Consider the following 17,644-nt stretch of genomic DNA (forward strand, 5'->3'; position numbering starts at 1 on the left):
TCCAGATGAAGGAATAGGAAAAACTATTGGAAAATGAGATAAAATTTACAGCATGTGTGGCGATTAAAGAAAACTATATGAAAATGATGTGTAGATGGTATCTATCTCCACTTAAATTAGCAAAAACATAAAAATAAAATAAATAGCAAAAATGCACAAAACTAAGGAAAGCAAGTGTTGGAAATGTAAAACAACAGAAGGGACATTTTTCCATCTGTGGTGGGATTGCAAAATCATAAAGAAATATTGGGAAATGATTTATAATGAATTGAAGAAGATATTTAAAAACCAAAAGCTTTCCTACTAGGAATTACAGGAGTAGACTTACCAAGATCACAAAAGAACTTATTTATGTATGCAACTACAGCTGCACGTTTATTATTAGCACAACACTGGAAAGAAGGTGTCCCAACTACAGAAGATTGGCAAGTTAAATTAATGGAATATGCTGAAATGGCAAAATTGACCATGAAGCTTAAGAGGAAGAGACAACAACGAATTTAAGGAAGAATGTAAGATGTTTATTGCATATATACAGAAGCATTGTACGCAGGTTAATACATTAGCAGGGTTTTAGGATTACTTGTAATTTTGTATGACTGGATAATAAGTAATTTAAATGGTTCTCAAATTTTACAGTGGACACGTGGTATGTTGCTTAACAATGGAACCAAGGAAGGGACTAGGGGGAAGTCAATTTATTTCGTTTTGATTTTGTCTTTTTTGTATTTTATTTTTTATATATCTGGAAAATTAATAAAATGTTTTTTAAAAGGAGTTTCAGTTCAGCCTAACTCAAGAGAAAAAGATATTAAAAATAGTAGATAAGAGGTGCAATGTACAGAATAGAGAGGGTTTCTGTCTTAAATCTAAACACTCCCCTCTTCTTTTATGCATCAAATGTGTTTTTTAACACATGAAATGCAAGATTCCCAACACTCACAAGGCAGCTAAATAGTCTGACAAACAAATGACTATGTCAGGCAGTATCTGCCTATATGTTCTTGTTTTCTTTCTCTGCTGCTCTGAGAGCACTGGGCATGTCTGAGGTGCTGAAAATTTTCCTTATGCAAAAGTCAGAAAACCAGAGAGGAGTATACCAGAAGATGAGAAGGCATATGTAAGCATTCTTGCCTGGAGTGTATAAACCACATGGGCGCTCTGCCAATAATGCGTGTAAAATATCACTAAGCACAGGGGAGAGATCTGACCCGGAAACAGATGACATGGCATTGAGAACCATCTTCATCTTGAGGATGTAATCTTCGCCATAATCTTGCTTCACATCAGGCATGAGATTCTCAAGAAGGGTGCATTCTTCTTTATTCCAGAGCTCCGGAGTTCCCTGGATACCTGGAAGATAGAACAAAACACTGCTGAACATCTAGGCTTCATAATATGACATTAGGTGTTCTGATGGAAATGAAATAACTAGAAAAAGAGGAATATGGGGTTCCTAAAGGAACTACCCCAGGTGACAGATTGGAACATATGCATGCTAGTTTAAGAATGTCATCTGAATCCTGGTACCAGTTTGTTCCATTAACTCAATGCCCGTACCATTTTGCTTCAGTTCTCATTTTGCTATTTTTAATCATTCCCAAGCTGGTCCTTTAGCCTTTTGAAAATAATATTATTGATTACATTTTTTTTTATGATGACAACTCAATGAGCTGGCAATTGCCCACTGAAGTATATATCTTGCCTCAGGGTTACTGTCTGTTCAAGTGAGAATGAGGAGGTGATGGACACACACATCCCAATGGAGTTTCTGCCCTTTTGTCATTTTTGAATGCATATTATATTTGTGCATGTATTAATAATGAAAAATAATAAGCATAAACTGGATGGTAGGAAAAATGACCATTTATTATAATGTCATAATGATCAATGTTCTTATAAAAAATATCTGCATACATCTCACATTTTGATGCTCACAAAATACAAGTACTGTAAAGGTCATTTTTTGGTTACAGTAATAAATACCACATTAAGATGTAGGACAATGACAGCCCTTTCTGTGTGTGTTTGGCAAAGTCATGGTGGACAGAAAGGTGAAAGAAATGTTAACAATAAAACAATGGATGTTAATGGTGGTTAATGGCTAAGCTAATCACCTCAACAGTAAATCAATGAGACACAAACTGAAGCGAATACACATTTCAGCAGTGCCCAGTTAGCAGACAGTGAAGATGATGAGAGTAGCTGACTAAATCATATCATCATCATCATCATTAATTTATACCCCACCCATCTGGCTGGGCTTCCCCAGCCACTCTGGGCAGCTTCCAACAAAATATTAAAATACAATAATCCATCAAACATTAAAAGCTTTCCTAAACAGGGCTGCCTTCAGATGTCTTCTAAAAGTCTGGTAGTTGTTGTTCTCTTTGACATCTGGTGGGAAGGCATTCCACAGGGCGGGTGCCACAACGGAGAAGGCCCTCTGTCTGGTTCCCTGTAACTTGGCTTCTCGCAGTGATGGAACCGCAAGAAGGCCCTCGGCACTGGACCTCAGTGTCCGGGTAGATTGATGGGGGTGGAGACGCTCCTTCAGATATACTGGACCGAGAACATCTAGGGCTTTAAAGGTCAGCACCAGCACTTTGAATTGCGCTCGGAAACGTACTGGGAGCCAATGTAGGTCTTTCAAGACCGGTGTTACATGGTCTCGGCAGCCGCTCCCAGTCACCAGTCTAGCTGCCGCATTCTGGATTAGTTGTAGTTTCCGGGTCACCTTTAAAGGTAGCCCCACATAGAGCGCATTGCAGTAATCCAAGCAAGAGATAACTAGAGAATGCACCACTCTGGCGAGACAGTCTGCGGGCAGGTAGGGTCTCAGCCTGCGTACCAGATGGAGCTGATAAACAGCTGCCCTGGACACAGAATTAACCTGCACCTCCATGGAAAGCTGCAAGTCCAAAATGTCTCCCAGGCTGCGCACCTGGTCCTTCAGGGGCACAGTTACCCCATTCAGGACCACACCTGCCTGCCTCCTGTCCCACAAAAACAGTACTTCTGTCTTGTCAGGATTCAAGCTCAATCTGTTAGCCGCCATCCATCTTCCAACCGCCTCCAGACACTCACACAGGACCTTCACTGCCTTCACTGGTTCTGATTTGAAAGAGAGGTAGAGCTGGGTATCATCCGCATACTGAATATAGGAACAAATGTCATATTCTAAAAATTCTTAAGCAACACACACACTAGTATTGGTGAAATCTGCAGAAAGTCACTTCAATTAAAGCTCTTTTTGGAATGCCCTTTTAAATGTGTTGTGGGAGGGGAAGGAGCTTTGGTTTGCTTTTGTCCTTATTTTTATCATGGATTTTGGTTTCTCTATATTGTACTTGTATGTTGTGAACCAACCCATCTGTGGATAAAGGGCAGTATACTACTACTACTACTACTACTACTACTACTACCACTAATGCTTTGCAAAGAGAGAGGACAAGTGTGTTATGGGCCAGTTTGATGCTCTGTCTGCCTAGAGTGAATTCTACCACTTTCCCTATTCTAGTTCTAATCTCTGAGCCAAACAGATACTGTCCAATCTCCCCCTTGATATTAGGAAAGCTGATACAGGGCAAGACTTCTTTGTGATATGGACAGATATTCAGCCATTCACAAGAGCCACCAAGGAACAAATGAATCAACAGTGACACACAAATCCATGCTTCAGAAATGAATGAACATCTTTTCAATCCATATTAGTGTGTGTGTGTGTGTGTGTGTGTGTGTGTGGTCTAAGGAGTTCCCTGGATAGTTGAAGACTAGTTCACTTATTTATAAATGCTATTATAAAAAAAAATTCTGAGAAAGTGATGGCATGCTTGGATTTGATGTGTGCTGGTTTAATTATCCTCTGAGTCACGCACACAGGTTCCAATTTGCCACCTCAAGACAAATGCTTCAAAAACATAATGTGGAATGAAAATATCTATTTCATGTGGGACGCAACCATGATACATCATCTGGCTAACCACATTTCCTTTTGCACATTTCAGTTCACAGGCTATTTAAGGACATCATACCTTGGCAATAAACCTTCTCAAACGAATTAGCTGCCTGGTTAGAATCTAATAAGCCCAAGTTGTTTGGGGGTGTCTTCCCTTGACCTCTAGGAAACTGGCATTTATACAAGGAGACAACCCCTTTGAGGCCAGCCACCTCTGTGGAAGGGGAAATAAAAGTCTGCCCCTTTTGAGGATGATTGATGAACTCCTAGAAGTGTTGCCCTATGCAACCTATCACTAAGATTCCACCTGGGACCCTAAATAGCGAAGTACATTCCTGTGGTTGACACTGGTGTTTCTGTGTCATTCATGGTTTTGGCTGTAAGGACTCCAAGGAGGTCCGCCCCCCCCCCCCCCATCGTGAGCTAGATAACCAGGTGAAGTACCAGCAACTTACATGTCCTGAAGCCTGATGGATGAAGCACAGATACTTTAATGCCCCATTTGGAGAGCTCTTGTCTCATGACTCCAGAAAACATGGATAGGGCTGCTTTGGATGCACCGTAGGCAGCGAGGCCTGGCATGGGGATACCTCCTATGGGAACAATTAAAAAAGCCTCCTGTGACTGAAGGATTATAGCATAGCTCAAATTTAGGCTAAGGTCAAATACGAGGTGTGGAGGGAGCTGCTTGCTAGCGACCACAAAATAAACGGAAAAGTATACAAGTCCTTGCCAGCTAAAAGCAAAATTTGATTTGTTAGTCTCCTTTTCACTTCAAAACAACTGGATTTTGGCATTCAATGGGGCTGGTGGAATGATAATCACAACATATGTGTCCACGTTAGATATAGCCTGCATGGAAATTCATATTCATTTTTGTGTACATTGCTCCTGATATACGCATTTCTGTACCCATTTTTGTCCAACATATGCATTATTTCCAAGCAATTTCTCACTAAAATAATATATTGCTACACATTTTTAAATACACATCCTTTGGTTGGAGAGCTGCAGGACAAAATTTAGAGGTTGTAAAGGCTAGATAGTCTTCACTTGGTCTCTTGGTTTGGGAGGTGTGAAAAGAGAATGGTATTCTTCCGGAAATTGAAAACGAGGAAGGTTCCCATTATAATGCAAACCCAACTACATTTTTCATTGATCTCTACAAGTACACACACACAACAGGAAGTTAGTCAGTAGGTTTGTGGATATTTTGGTTACATATTTATCAGCTTGTTGTTCCAAATGCTCTTCAGTTGGCTGTTTTCTCATTTTGCAAATCCGAAAGTGATGCTGACACTTTTGACAAACCGGATTTTTTCACCTGCTGAAATTGATGAATACATACGCCATTTGGCTCAGCGATTGGACTCCTGCCATTGCTGGAGATGGGGCCTAAAGCAACAGACAGGAGGCGAAGGAACATTTTTTAACAAGTTTCCAATTGCCTCGCTTTACCCTGTCTTCATCAATCCCGGCTGCCAGGAAGGAAACCTTGCAGTCTGAAGAGATTCCAACACAAATTTCCTTGGCTAGCGGACAACAGTGCCTCAAGCAACTCATGTTTCCATTATTACAAATGTTTAACAGGCCCCCAAAGAGAAGTGAGATTTCTAAAAGATGCCTAATGCGCTGTTCCGTATTCTGTAGGAACACATCTCATAACGTTATCTTCTTATGGCTGTGAAACAGGGTCCACTTTTAAGTAATATGTTTGGTAAAATTGCTACATTGTCTTTATTGGAATCGTCAAAAAATCAAAGCTAAGGACAATTAATGCATCGGGGTGCAGAAGCTCTGACCTGTGCAAAGGTGGATCTAGGGGAGCGCGGATGCTGCAATTGTACCAGGCACAGAGCTTATGGGGCAGCGCAGGGGGTGCACCAACTATGACATCCAACAGAAGGTGATAAGGTTAAATATAAAAATAGGAACCGCCAAAAACATAGGGGAAAAAACGATCATTAAAACAGTAAATGTTGTTAGACCTAAAACTATATACGTATACAAACTCTATTAAAACCACACAAATAATTCCAATAAATATAGCCTGGCTCCAGCCATTTCATGATAGGCAGTCAGTTCCCCAAAGCCTGTTGGAACAAAAAAAAATCAACTGGAACAAGGAGAGAGCCAGTCGAGCTTCTCTCGGAAGGGAGTGCCAAAATCTGTGAGCCGTAAAACAGCCACATTAATAATATTAATCATCATCATCACACTAGTCATATGAAAGAAGACGTTAGATGAATTGGCCTTTGCTGCTACCTTTGTGTGGTGGAACATTTTGTTGTCCGATCCCAGCTATGCTAAAATCTCAGATTTCTCAATTGTTTTTCTACGGGGGGCGGGGAACCCATCTTTCTCCTCTTGGAAAAAAAAAGGAAGTTGAGCCCACCACAGCACCATGAAGGCTGTGGTGTCCATCACAGCAACCACCACTTCCAGACTAGACAGTTGTATGGAAGCCTGCCCTAGTGTGCTCTGTCCTAACTTCCATCCATTCAATCTTGACTTGCACATTGTTGTTGCTGTTTTTGCATTACAGCATTGCAGGAGTGGAGTTTTCAACTGGGAATCCTCCCACACTGGGCATCTGCGACAGGAATAAAGACAGCAGGATGGTGAGCAGAGAACAGCCAGCCGAGAATAGCAAGTCTGTAAATATATGAATGGCATGAACATATTTTGTTTGACTCACCTGCCATGCTTGAAATGTTAATAAGCCTTCCTTTGGACTTGCGGAGCAATGGCAAGAATACTTTTGACACTTCAACGGGACCGAAGAAATTGACATCCATGCACTGCTTGTAAGAATGCATAGGGAGCAGTTCGCCATCTCCCGGGAGACCCAGGACCCCGGCATTGTTGACGACACCCCAGAGATCTGGCAAGGAAGAAGGAAACAAGGCTATACAAATCTGACAGTTTCAGCTGCTCTCACTTTCTCATTTTTTCCATTCTTCAGTTCAGCACCTTTGTTTGAGATTTTTCTAAAAGAAAAAGTCATCATGAGAATTCATCAGGATTTTAATTCAAATTTCTCATAATATACAAATTTTTGCACGCATTTCTTCCTAAGATATACATTTTTTGCAACACAATTTTCCGTAATGCAGTGCATTTTTTTTTGCAAGAAGGTTTAACCAATATATACCTTTTATGCTTATTGTACCCTACTGTATGCATTATTATATACATTAGTTGGCTTAAACTGGGGGAAATGCAAATTTCAAAAGATGACTGTGGTTTTATTTGCATGTTGGTTTGGAAAGTGCCAAGCAACTAATGTCTATAAAATACATTAGTGGAAAGTGTCCATAAAACACAAAAATTAATGAAAATACCATACAAGAATCCAGGGTTGTTGTTTTTTCAGCTGGAGCTCACTGGAGCTCAGCTCCGGCAACTCTTAGGTGGGTGCCATTGCCATTCTAAGAGAACAAGGGAGAGGTTCATGGTGAGCTCTGGTACCTCTTTTTTCTAGAAAAACCACTGATTACAGGGATATGGCTTTGCAAAAATGTGTATATCAGGCAGAATTGCATGCAATGATGTGTATATAGTGAACAATTTGCACCAAAATGCTTGTAAATGTTCATGAAGACTTAAAAAAAAAACCCTCAGAGAAACCAAAATGGACTTATCAATCCATCCCTCACACTTAATTGTCTCCAAATACAGTGGTACCTCGGGTTACATACGCTTCAGGTTACATACGCTTCAGGTTACAAACTCCGCTAACCCAGAAATAACGCTTCAGGTTAAGAACTTTGCTTCAGGATAAGAACAGAAATCGTGCTCTGGCAGCGCAGTGGCAGTGGGAGGACCCATTAGCTAAAGTGGTGCTTCAGGTTAAGAACAGTTTCAGGTTAAGAACGGACCTCAGGGATGAATTAAGTACTTAACCAGAGGTACCACCGTATGCAGCAGATTTATGTGCTAATTAACAGCAGCCTTTGACCCAAAGATGTTGAAGTGTCAGTATCCGAGAACATCTTGACATATAGCAATCCATTTGATAGTTGATTTGACAACATCTGACTGCAGACGGGAGGAAGCAACAGGCAGCTGGTCTCATTATTTAATTTCTATGTTGCTCAATGCTAAAATAGGCTTCTGCGTGGTTTATGCTGAAATAGACTTCTGTGCGGTTTACAACGTATAACAACCCCTTGCACAGACTTTAAAATACAAGCATCCATTATCAAAGTATTACTAATTACTGTGTTGCTTTTATACGATTCTTTCATTGTTAATTTTAATTGAGGATACTTTTTATGCTTTAGTGGGACTGTTTCATGGTGCATTCTAATAATGGATGCTTGTATTTTAGAGTCTGTGCAAGGGGCTTTTATGTATTTTATATAATATGCAATGCATTTGTGTGTGTAATTTTCATGACTCTATGTATTGTTATGGACACTTTAGCCCAGCACATGCTTTTTTGTGTGCATTACATGTCTGCAGAAATACAGTACACTGCAAAGTGCAGAAGAAAGGTAAGTTTCAAAGGCTGGCTGTGCTTTGGTTTACATATTGTGAATTATGTAGGCTCAGCTTTCAGATAATAAGAAGAGCCTGTTGGATCAAGTAAATGGCCTACCGGTACGTAGTCCAGCATCCTCTTCTTACAGTGGGCAACCAGATGCCTGCTGGAAATGAGAAAGCAGGATCTGAGCACAAGAGCAGCCCTCTCCCCTTCTGTCGTTTCCAGCAACTGGTATTCGGAAACATTGCAGAAAATAGCCATCGCTGATAGCCACCAAGAGCGCTCTCCTCTATGAATTTGTTGAATTCTCTTTTGAAGCCATCTAGGTTGGTAGTAGTAATGTATGGAAGTGAGAGCTGGACCATAAAGAAGGCTGATCGCCGAAGAATCGATGCTTTTGAATTATGGTGCTGGAGGAGACTCTTGAGAGTCCCATGGACTGCAAAAAGATCAAACCTATCCATCCTTAAAGAAATCAGGCCTGAGTGCTCACTGAAAGGGCAGATCCTGAAGTTGAGGCTCCAGTACTTTGGCCACCTCATGAGAAGAGAAGACTCCCTGGAAAAGACCCTGATGTTGGGAAAGATGGAGGGCACAAGGAGAAGGGGACGGCAGAGGATGAGATGGTTGGACAGTGTTCTTGAAGCGACTGGCATGAGTCTAGCCAAGCTGCGGGAGGCAGTGGAGGATAGGGGTGCCTGGCGTGCTGTGGTCCATGGGGTCACGAAGAGTCGGACATGACTGAATGACTGAACAACAACAACAAGGTTGGTGGCCCTCACTGCCTCCTGTGCTGAAAAAGTACTTTCTTTTATCTGTCATCAATCTTCCAACATTCAGCTTCATTGTATGTTCACGTATTCCAAATGCAAGCAGAATCTAATTTCTGAGCACAATTCAAAGTGTTGGTGCTGACCTTTAAAGCCCTAAACGGCCTTGGTCCTGTATACCTGAAGGAGTGTCTCCACCCCCCCATCATTCAGCCCAGACACTGAGATCCAGCGCCGAGGGCCTTCTGGCGGTTTCCTCACTGCAAGAAGCAAAGCTACAGGGAACCAGGCAGAGGGCCTTCTCGGTAGTGGCGCCCGCCCTGTGGAACTCCCTCCCTTCAGATGTCGAAGAGATAAACAACTACCAGACATTTAGAGGACATCTGAAGGCAGCCCTGTTTAGGGAAGCTTTTAATGTGTAATAATTTTAATGTATTTGATTTTTGTTGGAAGCCACCCAGAGTGGCTAGATGGGCAGGGTACAAATAATAATAATAATAATAATAATAATAATAATAATAATAATAATAATAATAATAATAATAATAATAATAAATTTCTGCACCAATTGCCTTGTCAGATTTCGATTCTGAAATAGGAGTGCTGGAATCCTAAGGCCTAGATCAACCAAGATAACATTTGAAACTTTGCAAAACTTCGTTTCAGATCACAAGCAACACCCACGAGGATTGTGTACACTCTCTTCACAGCACGTACCTGCACCTTGCAACTTTCTTCTTACTTCAAGGTACGCTTCTTTAATCTGTGCCGAATTGGTGATGTCTAGTTGCAGAACAAAAAGTCTATCCGAGCAGGACTGCCTCAGTTTTTCTGCACCAGGCCCTCTCTCATTCAGAACGGTGGCAAACACGGTGAATCCTAAATGGTCAAGGTACTTCGCCAATGCATGCCCAATGCCACTATCGCTTCCTGTAAAAGATGACTTCTTTTGTTTATTTATGCTACTCATGGCCTTGACTTATAACCATCACGATTCTCAAAGCAGGATGCAATTATTAAAATAAACACAATCAATAAAGGAACAAAACTGCAAACTAAGCCACAAGCTAAATATTTGAGCTGGCAATAGTACAGCACTCATTTATGTTTCCAGCACAGCAGACAAAGTGAGTGTGTAAGAGAGCAAGCAAGCAAGCAAGCAAGCAGTGGAGGTATAAGGAACCTTTTTCATTCCAAGACCTGCCTTTTGTCATGGGGAATACCCTAGGAGATGCATGCCAAAGGTAGGTGGGGCTAGGGGGAAAATAAGACTGCATTCCAGACACGCAAAAGCCAATGGTTTCTACACACACGACTCCACACTCATTTCTCCATCCTTCATCCATTCAAGACACGGAAAAGAAAGTACTTCATGCAGTGCATGATTAAACGATGGAACTCACTCCCACAGGAGGCAGTGAAAGCTGTCAACTGGGATGTCATCACAAGGCTATTAGACAAACTCAGGGAGGATAAAGCTATCAAAAACTAATAGCCACAATGGCTATGTTCTACCTCCACTGTGAGGAGACCACAGGCAGGCAGAGTGCTCTTGCACTCATGTCCTGCTTTAGGGCATCATTACACTTCAAAGACAGATTTTTTCCCATTCAGGGCTATGTAACATTACTATTGCTTAGCATTTTTTTTTTAATACAACACTTTCTGCATTTCTTCATCATTGCTTATGCATCCCTGTGTGACTTGTTTTCAGATTGCTCTGGCCACCAAAGAAGGTACACTGTGCTCAGATGATATCTGGAAGTCATTCTTTGCATACAGAAAAGGAACAGTAAGGCGTAGCTGAGAGCTGATATCTCTAAAATTACGGGAATGTTGATTTGAGCAGTACAGGGAGTTGCTGGTGAACACCTATATTGTTCTGATTTATAGTAATATAAAGTGAATGCTCAGTCAGGAAACTGGTTAGTCTCTTCTGATTCCTGGATCCAGAAAGGGTTAAAATCTAAATGAGGATCCCATTCTTGAATTAGCCAGGCAAGGGCTGTAAACTCTAAGGGGGTTCCAGGTGGTTATTGAATATTTGGTTTCCCTGGAATGAGGAACAGTGGAGACTAGAATTGGCACCTTTGGTTGGGCAAAATATGGGACAGGTCGGTCAAAATAAAGGACAGGTAGGGGTAGGGGTGGGGGTGGGAGGCACATACACTCTCAGGGACACCAAATCCTCCCACCTTTTGTGGAGTGGGGTTCCCTGCATTCGGCCTCTGGCACTGCTATTCCCCTTGACTCATGTAGACAGGCACGGGCCAGGGATAGATGGCTGGCTTCCATGGGTGACGAGCCACAGCTGCAGCCCCTTGCCCAGAGGAGGAGGGGGGAGGAGGAGGAGAGGGGAGGAGTAGTCGTCAGGTCAGGGCAGTGGAAGGGGCCAAGCATCGGTGGACCTACACAATGCTAAAGTGGTGCGAGGCAACTGAGGAGGAGCACCAGGGAATTCCCTCCACTGAACTTGGAATTAGCTTTAGGGGGGAATTCCCTGTTGGTCTCAGTGAGAGATATCCTCCCAAATGCAAACTCCAGCTTCAGAAAGAGATGTTCCTGAAGGCTGCAGCAGGGGAAGAAAATGGTTAAATCTACCCTCTATGCTCAGGTGCAAGAATTTAAATTTGCAAAGTGGTGTTGGTGGGGGGAGGATGTGGGCCTGAAGTTATTTTGGGGGTGGGGTGGGGGTCAGGAACTCAATGTAAATGAGAAATGAAATGAGGCACTTTAATAATGATAGGGTTTTTTGTTTTTTTAAGACGAATAAAAATGTCCAGATTTCATCATGTAAAGCACGAGTAATCTAGAGGGTGGCTACGTTCTGTTTTTAAGCCTATGTCTTCTGAATAAACCCCTTGTTCTTGTTCTCCCTGCTTGTCCCTTCTTGTATTGCATCTGCTTCAACACAGCACAGAACTTGGCTGGGACAATTATGATGGGAACACAGACTGCAGATGTGATTCTATCACTTGTTTGCCTAATTTGGTACACTTAGACTGAGGAGCGTCTCTCTGGACCTCTCCAACAATCTGGTTTAGTGACTCAGCGCCAACCTTTTAAATGAAGAAAGAGAGAGATTTTTTCTTGCACCTAACACCCAAAGATGAGCCATGTGTTGCTGAAACACAGTGTGCCTCAACCTTCCAGCATAACGCAGAAAACAGGCATGCAAAAGCTCGTAAGTGAACATTCTGTTCTGTCTGCTGGTGTTCCTTGTGAATGACCCTTATTTATTTATTTTAGAAACCATTGATGGATTTTCCTTCTCTTTCCTCTCCTGCCCACCTCACTGGGACCAATGAATAGCAGTGTCCTTTCTTTAACAAGACACCCAACAGGCAAATAAGTAACCTGCATCTGGGTGCATAGCGTTTTGTCATTGGAAACAGTTTTGCCACAATCCATCATGTCTGACACACCATTTAAAAATCTGTGTCAAAAATGAAATTGTGTTTTTCCCCACTCTAAGGCTTTGCTTTATCCAAATTTGCATAAAATAAACCTAGGTTTTCTGTTAGCTACAGAGCCACCAGCTCATTTTGAATAAAAAGCCCAGGTAGAAATTCCCCACTCCGCCATCGTAACTCAATTCACAGTTCAGACCTCCAGTAATTCTCATGCTGTCTTGATGAATGCTTACTTAAGGAGTGAGAACACAGGCAGTTCTGTGCTGCTAAGAAGGTAGAAATTTCATATGGTTCCTGATTGGAGCAAACGGCCTGATATTTCTGCACCATGCCCCCTGCCTGGAAAAGGATGGAGCAGAGAAATGGATGCTAATAATAAAAGGGTGCAAGCCTTGGGGATGAAAGAGAGTCAAAACTGTGCTAATTCAGAGATGACTGAGTAATGTAAAAGTTTTACAGATTCTCTCAAGAGCTAATGAAAGCCAAAGTTCTTATTTCTCCTTACCTGTGATGAGTACTGCTTTGCGGTCCACAGGAAGCAGGGCTTGATCAGATGTGTAAATGCAGAAGAGGAAGCACATCAGCGAGAACAAACTCAAGCCCAGGTAACTTCTCAGCGTGGCAAAACACAGGACTCCTAAAGCAAGGAGCAAGAGGAGACCCCAGGAAAAGGGGGTTGCCTTCTCCACACAGTTCTTTTTGGCTCGGTAAAGGATCGTCCCTCCGTAGAGCACCACTGCACCCATGTAGATCGACAGGGAGCTGTCAGCTTCAGAGTGGTGCATGGCAGCGGTCGCAGGCAGAAGACAGACAGGACTGCAACATCCAGGCACAGCAGAATAGGACAAAAAGAAAACAATCCCTAGCAGTCTTCAGAATGCATGCATTGCTATAAGGGGCCGTATCTTCTGTGCGAAGAGGATGAAGGGAGGAGGGGTCAGCTGCAGATGGGGTTGCGAAAGATCTTTAGGGACTTCAAGCAAGGAAGTTGCAAGAGCAACTGTCTCCTGAATGTATGTATGTACATACATACACACAGATAAGCCTGGGGTGGCTTATCTGAGCTGTTTGCCAAATAGGGCAAAAACCCTATGACATTTCCTCTCACCTTTCTTTTTTCTTTTTAATCTTATTGCAAGGAGACTCCACCTTCTAAGGGACACACAGCTTGGGTAATGATTGACAGAGGCAGGAGGATAAGAGTGAACATGAAGCAGCACACCCCAAGGCATTTGACAGCTCTTACATCATTTGCATGCTTACAGGTGTCGCTCTTAAGAGGAAAGGGAGGGGCGAGTGATGGATGGAAGTGCTTCATTAGTTTGGAGAGTTTCTGTGCTGTCCTTTGATGCTCACCTCCCAACTCTGCTTATTTCACAAATGCAGCAAAAGATGGATCTGTCCATTTCAGTTTCTCATTTTTCCAGTCTTCACATTTTTTGCAGCAATTCTGAAATCTATTTTTTTTTAATCCTCATGAAAAAAATGTCATTGGTTTGTTGTGCCTTTCTCCCCAACATGCACATTTCTGAATGCATGTTATCCACACTTTTGCAAGAATTTTCTCTAACATAATGCACTTCTGTAAGTTGTGTTTTTTTCTTTAATGTATGCAGTCTTGTGTACATTTCCCCCTAATGCTGGCATTCTGGTACACACTGGCTGACTGGAGAACTGTACTGCAAAATTTGGTGAAGGGTGAATTTGAAGGAGAAAGGTTTTGCATATTGGTTCGAAAAATGTAAATTAGATGGTTTCCCATTAAAATACAAAAAAAAAACAACCCTGGATTTATCCCCCACCCTTAATGCAGAGCTGTATCCTACTGAATTCTATGCAGAGCAGTCCCACTGAAACAAATGGAACTATATTAGGCATGCCCATTAATTGCAATGGGTCTGAGGAAAAATATAACTGTATCTAACCTACAGTGTCTGCTCCTCTACCAACTGGTTCTAAGCTGCTACAATGCAGCTTAATTAGCATGGACTGAAATCCTTCAAAGCAAGAGTGTTGTACCTGCAGTCTTCCAGTTGTTGTTGGCCAATGGTCAGGGAATGATGGGAATTGTAGTAATACAACAGGTAAGGGGCCTCAGGTTCCTGGTACCTGGCTACACTTACTGGCAGTGGCTCTCTGGGGAAGGAATGGGGAAATTTTGACATTCCAGGTGCTGCTGAACTATAGCTCCCATTAGCCCTAGTAAGCATGGCCAACAATCAGGATTGACTGGAGTTCTTGTTCAGGAACATCTGGTGGGCCAACATTTTCCCTTACCTGCTCTCAGGTTTTAGACAAGATTTTTACCCAGTCCTACCTGGAGATGTTGGGGCCATGGTGGCTGGAGCTCATACAAGTTGTAGTCCAAAACATCTGGAAAGCACCACATTGGCTATCCCTGCATTAATATAGGATATATGAATATTACATTGTAGCAGTCAAAAATCAGTGTGCAAGCTAAACCTGCCCTTTCTCCCCGCCTGTGGATTTTAATTTTAATTATTACAGTCATATCCCACCTTTTCGATTGAGGAGCTCAAAGTGGCATATGCTGTTCTCTCCCACTCCCAACATCTCTTCTTGGTTAAGGCCAAGAAACAGTGACTAGCCCAATGTCAGCCAGTGAGTTTCATGGCTGAGTGAGGATTTGAACCTGGGTCTCCCAGGTCCTAGTCTAGTACTCTGGCCATTGCACCACACTGGATCTCAGTGACCCCAAGACTGATGGTGATGACTTCCCCTATGCCTGCCTTACGGAATAAACGCAAACCTGTGGGTGTTTGCTGATTATTGAAAGTGAGGTCTGGAGGTCTGGCTCTGCTCCCAGACATCCACACACTGATCATGGGCTTATAAGAAATGCCTACAATGGAGCAGTAGTGGAGAAAAAGGACAGAGAGATGCCCTCCGCTGTTCTATCATATTACTGGAATCCAATGGAGCCATCCAATAAAGATGAATGGGGGAAATTCAAGACAGACAAAATGAAGTATCACTTCACACAGGCCATATTCACACCATACATTTAAACAAAGAATTCTGGGAACTGCAGTTTGTTAAGGGTTTTGAGAGTTATTAGGAGGCCCCTATCCCCCCCCCCGAGCTACAGTTCCCAGAGTTCACTGGGAAGAGGGATTGGTTGTTAAAACCACTCTGAGAACCAGTTTTCTGTATTCTTATTTACAAGCAGTCAGGGGGTGGTTCTGCCTGGCATTGGTTCTGGCGCCACCTGCTGTTAGTCTCCCTGCCTTCTGCCCTACCAGTCTCAATGTTCACCAGTCAACACTGAAGACAATATTTTGTTCACTTGCAGCTGCAGCTCTCCAGGGTTTCTTATACGTAGATATCTTTTCCCAGCCTTACCTGAAGATGCCAAGGATGAAACCTGGGATGGTCTGCATCCTCCAGCCCTCCAGATCCAGAGGCTTCTCTCCTTCTGGAAAGCAGATCCCCAGGTAAGCACAGTTGCAGAGACTTCAGATGACACAAATAAAGCTCGCACAGCTTTGTTCTGGTGGCAGAGAAGAGGAGACAAAGGGCACTTTCCCGTTTTTTTTGTCTGTGATTGAGGACATCTTTGTTCTGTTTCTGTGCGTCAGCATTCAGTTTACCTATTTAAATGACACAGACGAGTTTGCAAGAAAGCAACAGTCCGTTCGGGGAACAATGAAGATAAAAAGCTCTTGACGTCTCCATTTCTCAAGCTTTTGAAATGGGAAGTAAATGGCTGGAATGATACCTCTACAGCACAGTTCCTGCTTTTTGGGGGTTATAAAAAAAAGAAAAGACTTTGGGGTTGTGGTAGAAACTCCTCCAAAAGCTCAAGTAGAAACTAGCAGCCATGGAATCAGTCCGAAGGGGTCACCAATAGCTCTAATTATCAACTATAATCTGAAAATATGGCATAGGGGTGGAAATCCAGAGCCATATTGCTACACAAGGTTGAGTATTAGTGGGCTCAGGAACAGAATGGATTAGTCTTGGTCAATTTTGATTTCTCTCAATTTCTTCCATTCCTCAGCATTTTAGTGGACATTTCCCCATATCTATCTATCTATCTATCTATCTATCTATCTATCTATCTATGCAAGCAATTAACCCTATTGTAATATTTTTGCTTGTTATTTTCACAAATGTATGCCTCTTTTATATACACTTTCCACAAGATACAAGTTTTTGTTTTTTGCTTGCAGAGAAGCATTGTGGAATTGAGAGAAATGTCAGTTTTGAAGGATAACTGTAGGTTGGTTGTTTCAGTAAGTTCGTTTTCGTTTTCGGTTCATTAGTTTATTGCTCTTACTGAAGGCCATGACAAACTTGCGTATCGAGGACCTCAAGCCACCCCCCCATTGACTTGACACAGGAGACATAATTTTTGTTTGGGTTTTTGGCAATAATTTAGGCCACAACTTTATTTAAACACAAATTCGGTGAGTGGTTGCGTAGGCATTGGTTCAGACTACTGTCCTACCGGGACAGAGGCTGGCCTAGAACCAGCGATTGGGAGAATGCCGCTGAGGAGAGTTAAGGAACGGGGGGCAACAGCGCTTCCCTCTCCCCATGGTCCCAGGGACTCGGCCACGGCCCTAACCCCTACCGGGGGCTTCGGACAAAGCATAAGAGTTGCCGGATTCCTTTAACGGAATTCCCAGTATCATCATGATTCTGGATGGGCACCGCCCAATCCAGCAATCCACACAGGAACCAATGCCTAACCGCCAACCTTACAAGTTGTGACAAGTTGCTACTGCAGTAGGCAAAACCAAATGGCAACAGCCAATCAGCCAGATGGACAAATTCCTACTGGGCCTCTGCCCCAAAGCAGACGACCCCATGACAGGCAGTTGCAAGGTCAAACACAGAGGCCTAAGAAAAAGAGGGGGGGCGGGATGGGTGATCAGAAGCCGAAGCCAAGAGAAGGATCACCCTGCATGCAGAGGATTATATAGGACGCTAAGCTGTCCATCACGACTTCCGGCGGCGACGCCATCGCCGGGTGGTCGAAGGCTGCTTC

The 17,644-nt window shown here is 42.7% G+C and overlaps 1 protein-coding gene across 2 annotated transcripts; it reads right to left on the minus strand.

Moving 5' to 3' along the window:
• Window positions 1-766: 766 nt before the first annotated feature.
• HSD17B2 (hydroxysteroid 17-beta dehydrogenase 2) lies at window positions 767-13,787 on the minus strand. Of its 2 annotated transcripts, XM_033156836.1 has the most exons (5): window positions 13,136-13,787; window positions 9,935-10,147; window positions 6,657-6,842; window positions 4,414-4,551; window positions 767-1,353 (listed from the first exon to the last, which is right to left on the minus strand). In XM_033156836.1, exons 1-5 carry the CDS (start codon window positions 13,413-13,415, stop codon window positions 995-997), a joined length of 1,176 nt encoding a protein of 391 aa, XP_033012727.1. In that variant the 5' UTR covers window positions 13,416-13,787; the 3' UTR covers window positions 767-994. The 2 variants fall into 2 exon arrangements, with proteins under 2 accessions (XP_033012727.1, XP_033012726.1); XM_033156835.1 differs by lacking the exon at window positions 9,935-10,147.
• Window positions 13,788-17,644: the final 3,857 nt, after the last annotated feature.

Source organism: Lacerta agilis, chromosome 8 (genome assembly GCF_009819535.1).
Source record: "Lacerta agilis isolate rLacAgi1 chromosome 8, rLacAgi1.pri, whole genome shotgun sequence".
Taxonomy (NCBI): domain Eukaryota; kingdom Metazoa; phylum Chordata; class Lepidosauria; order Squamata; family Lacertidae; genus Lacerta; species Lacerta agilis.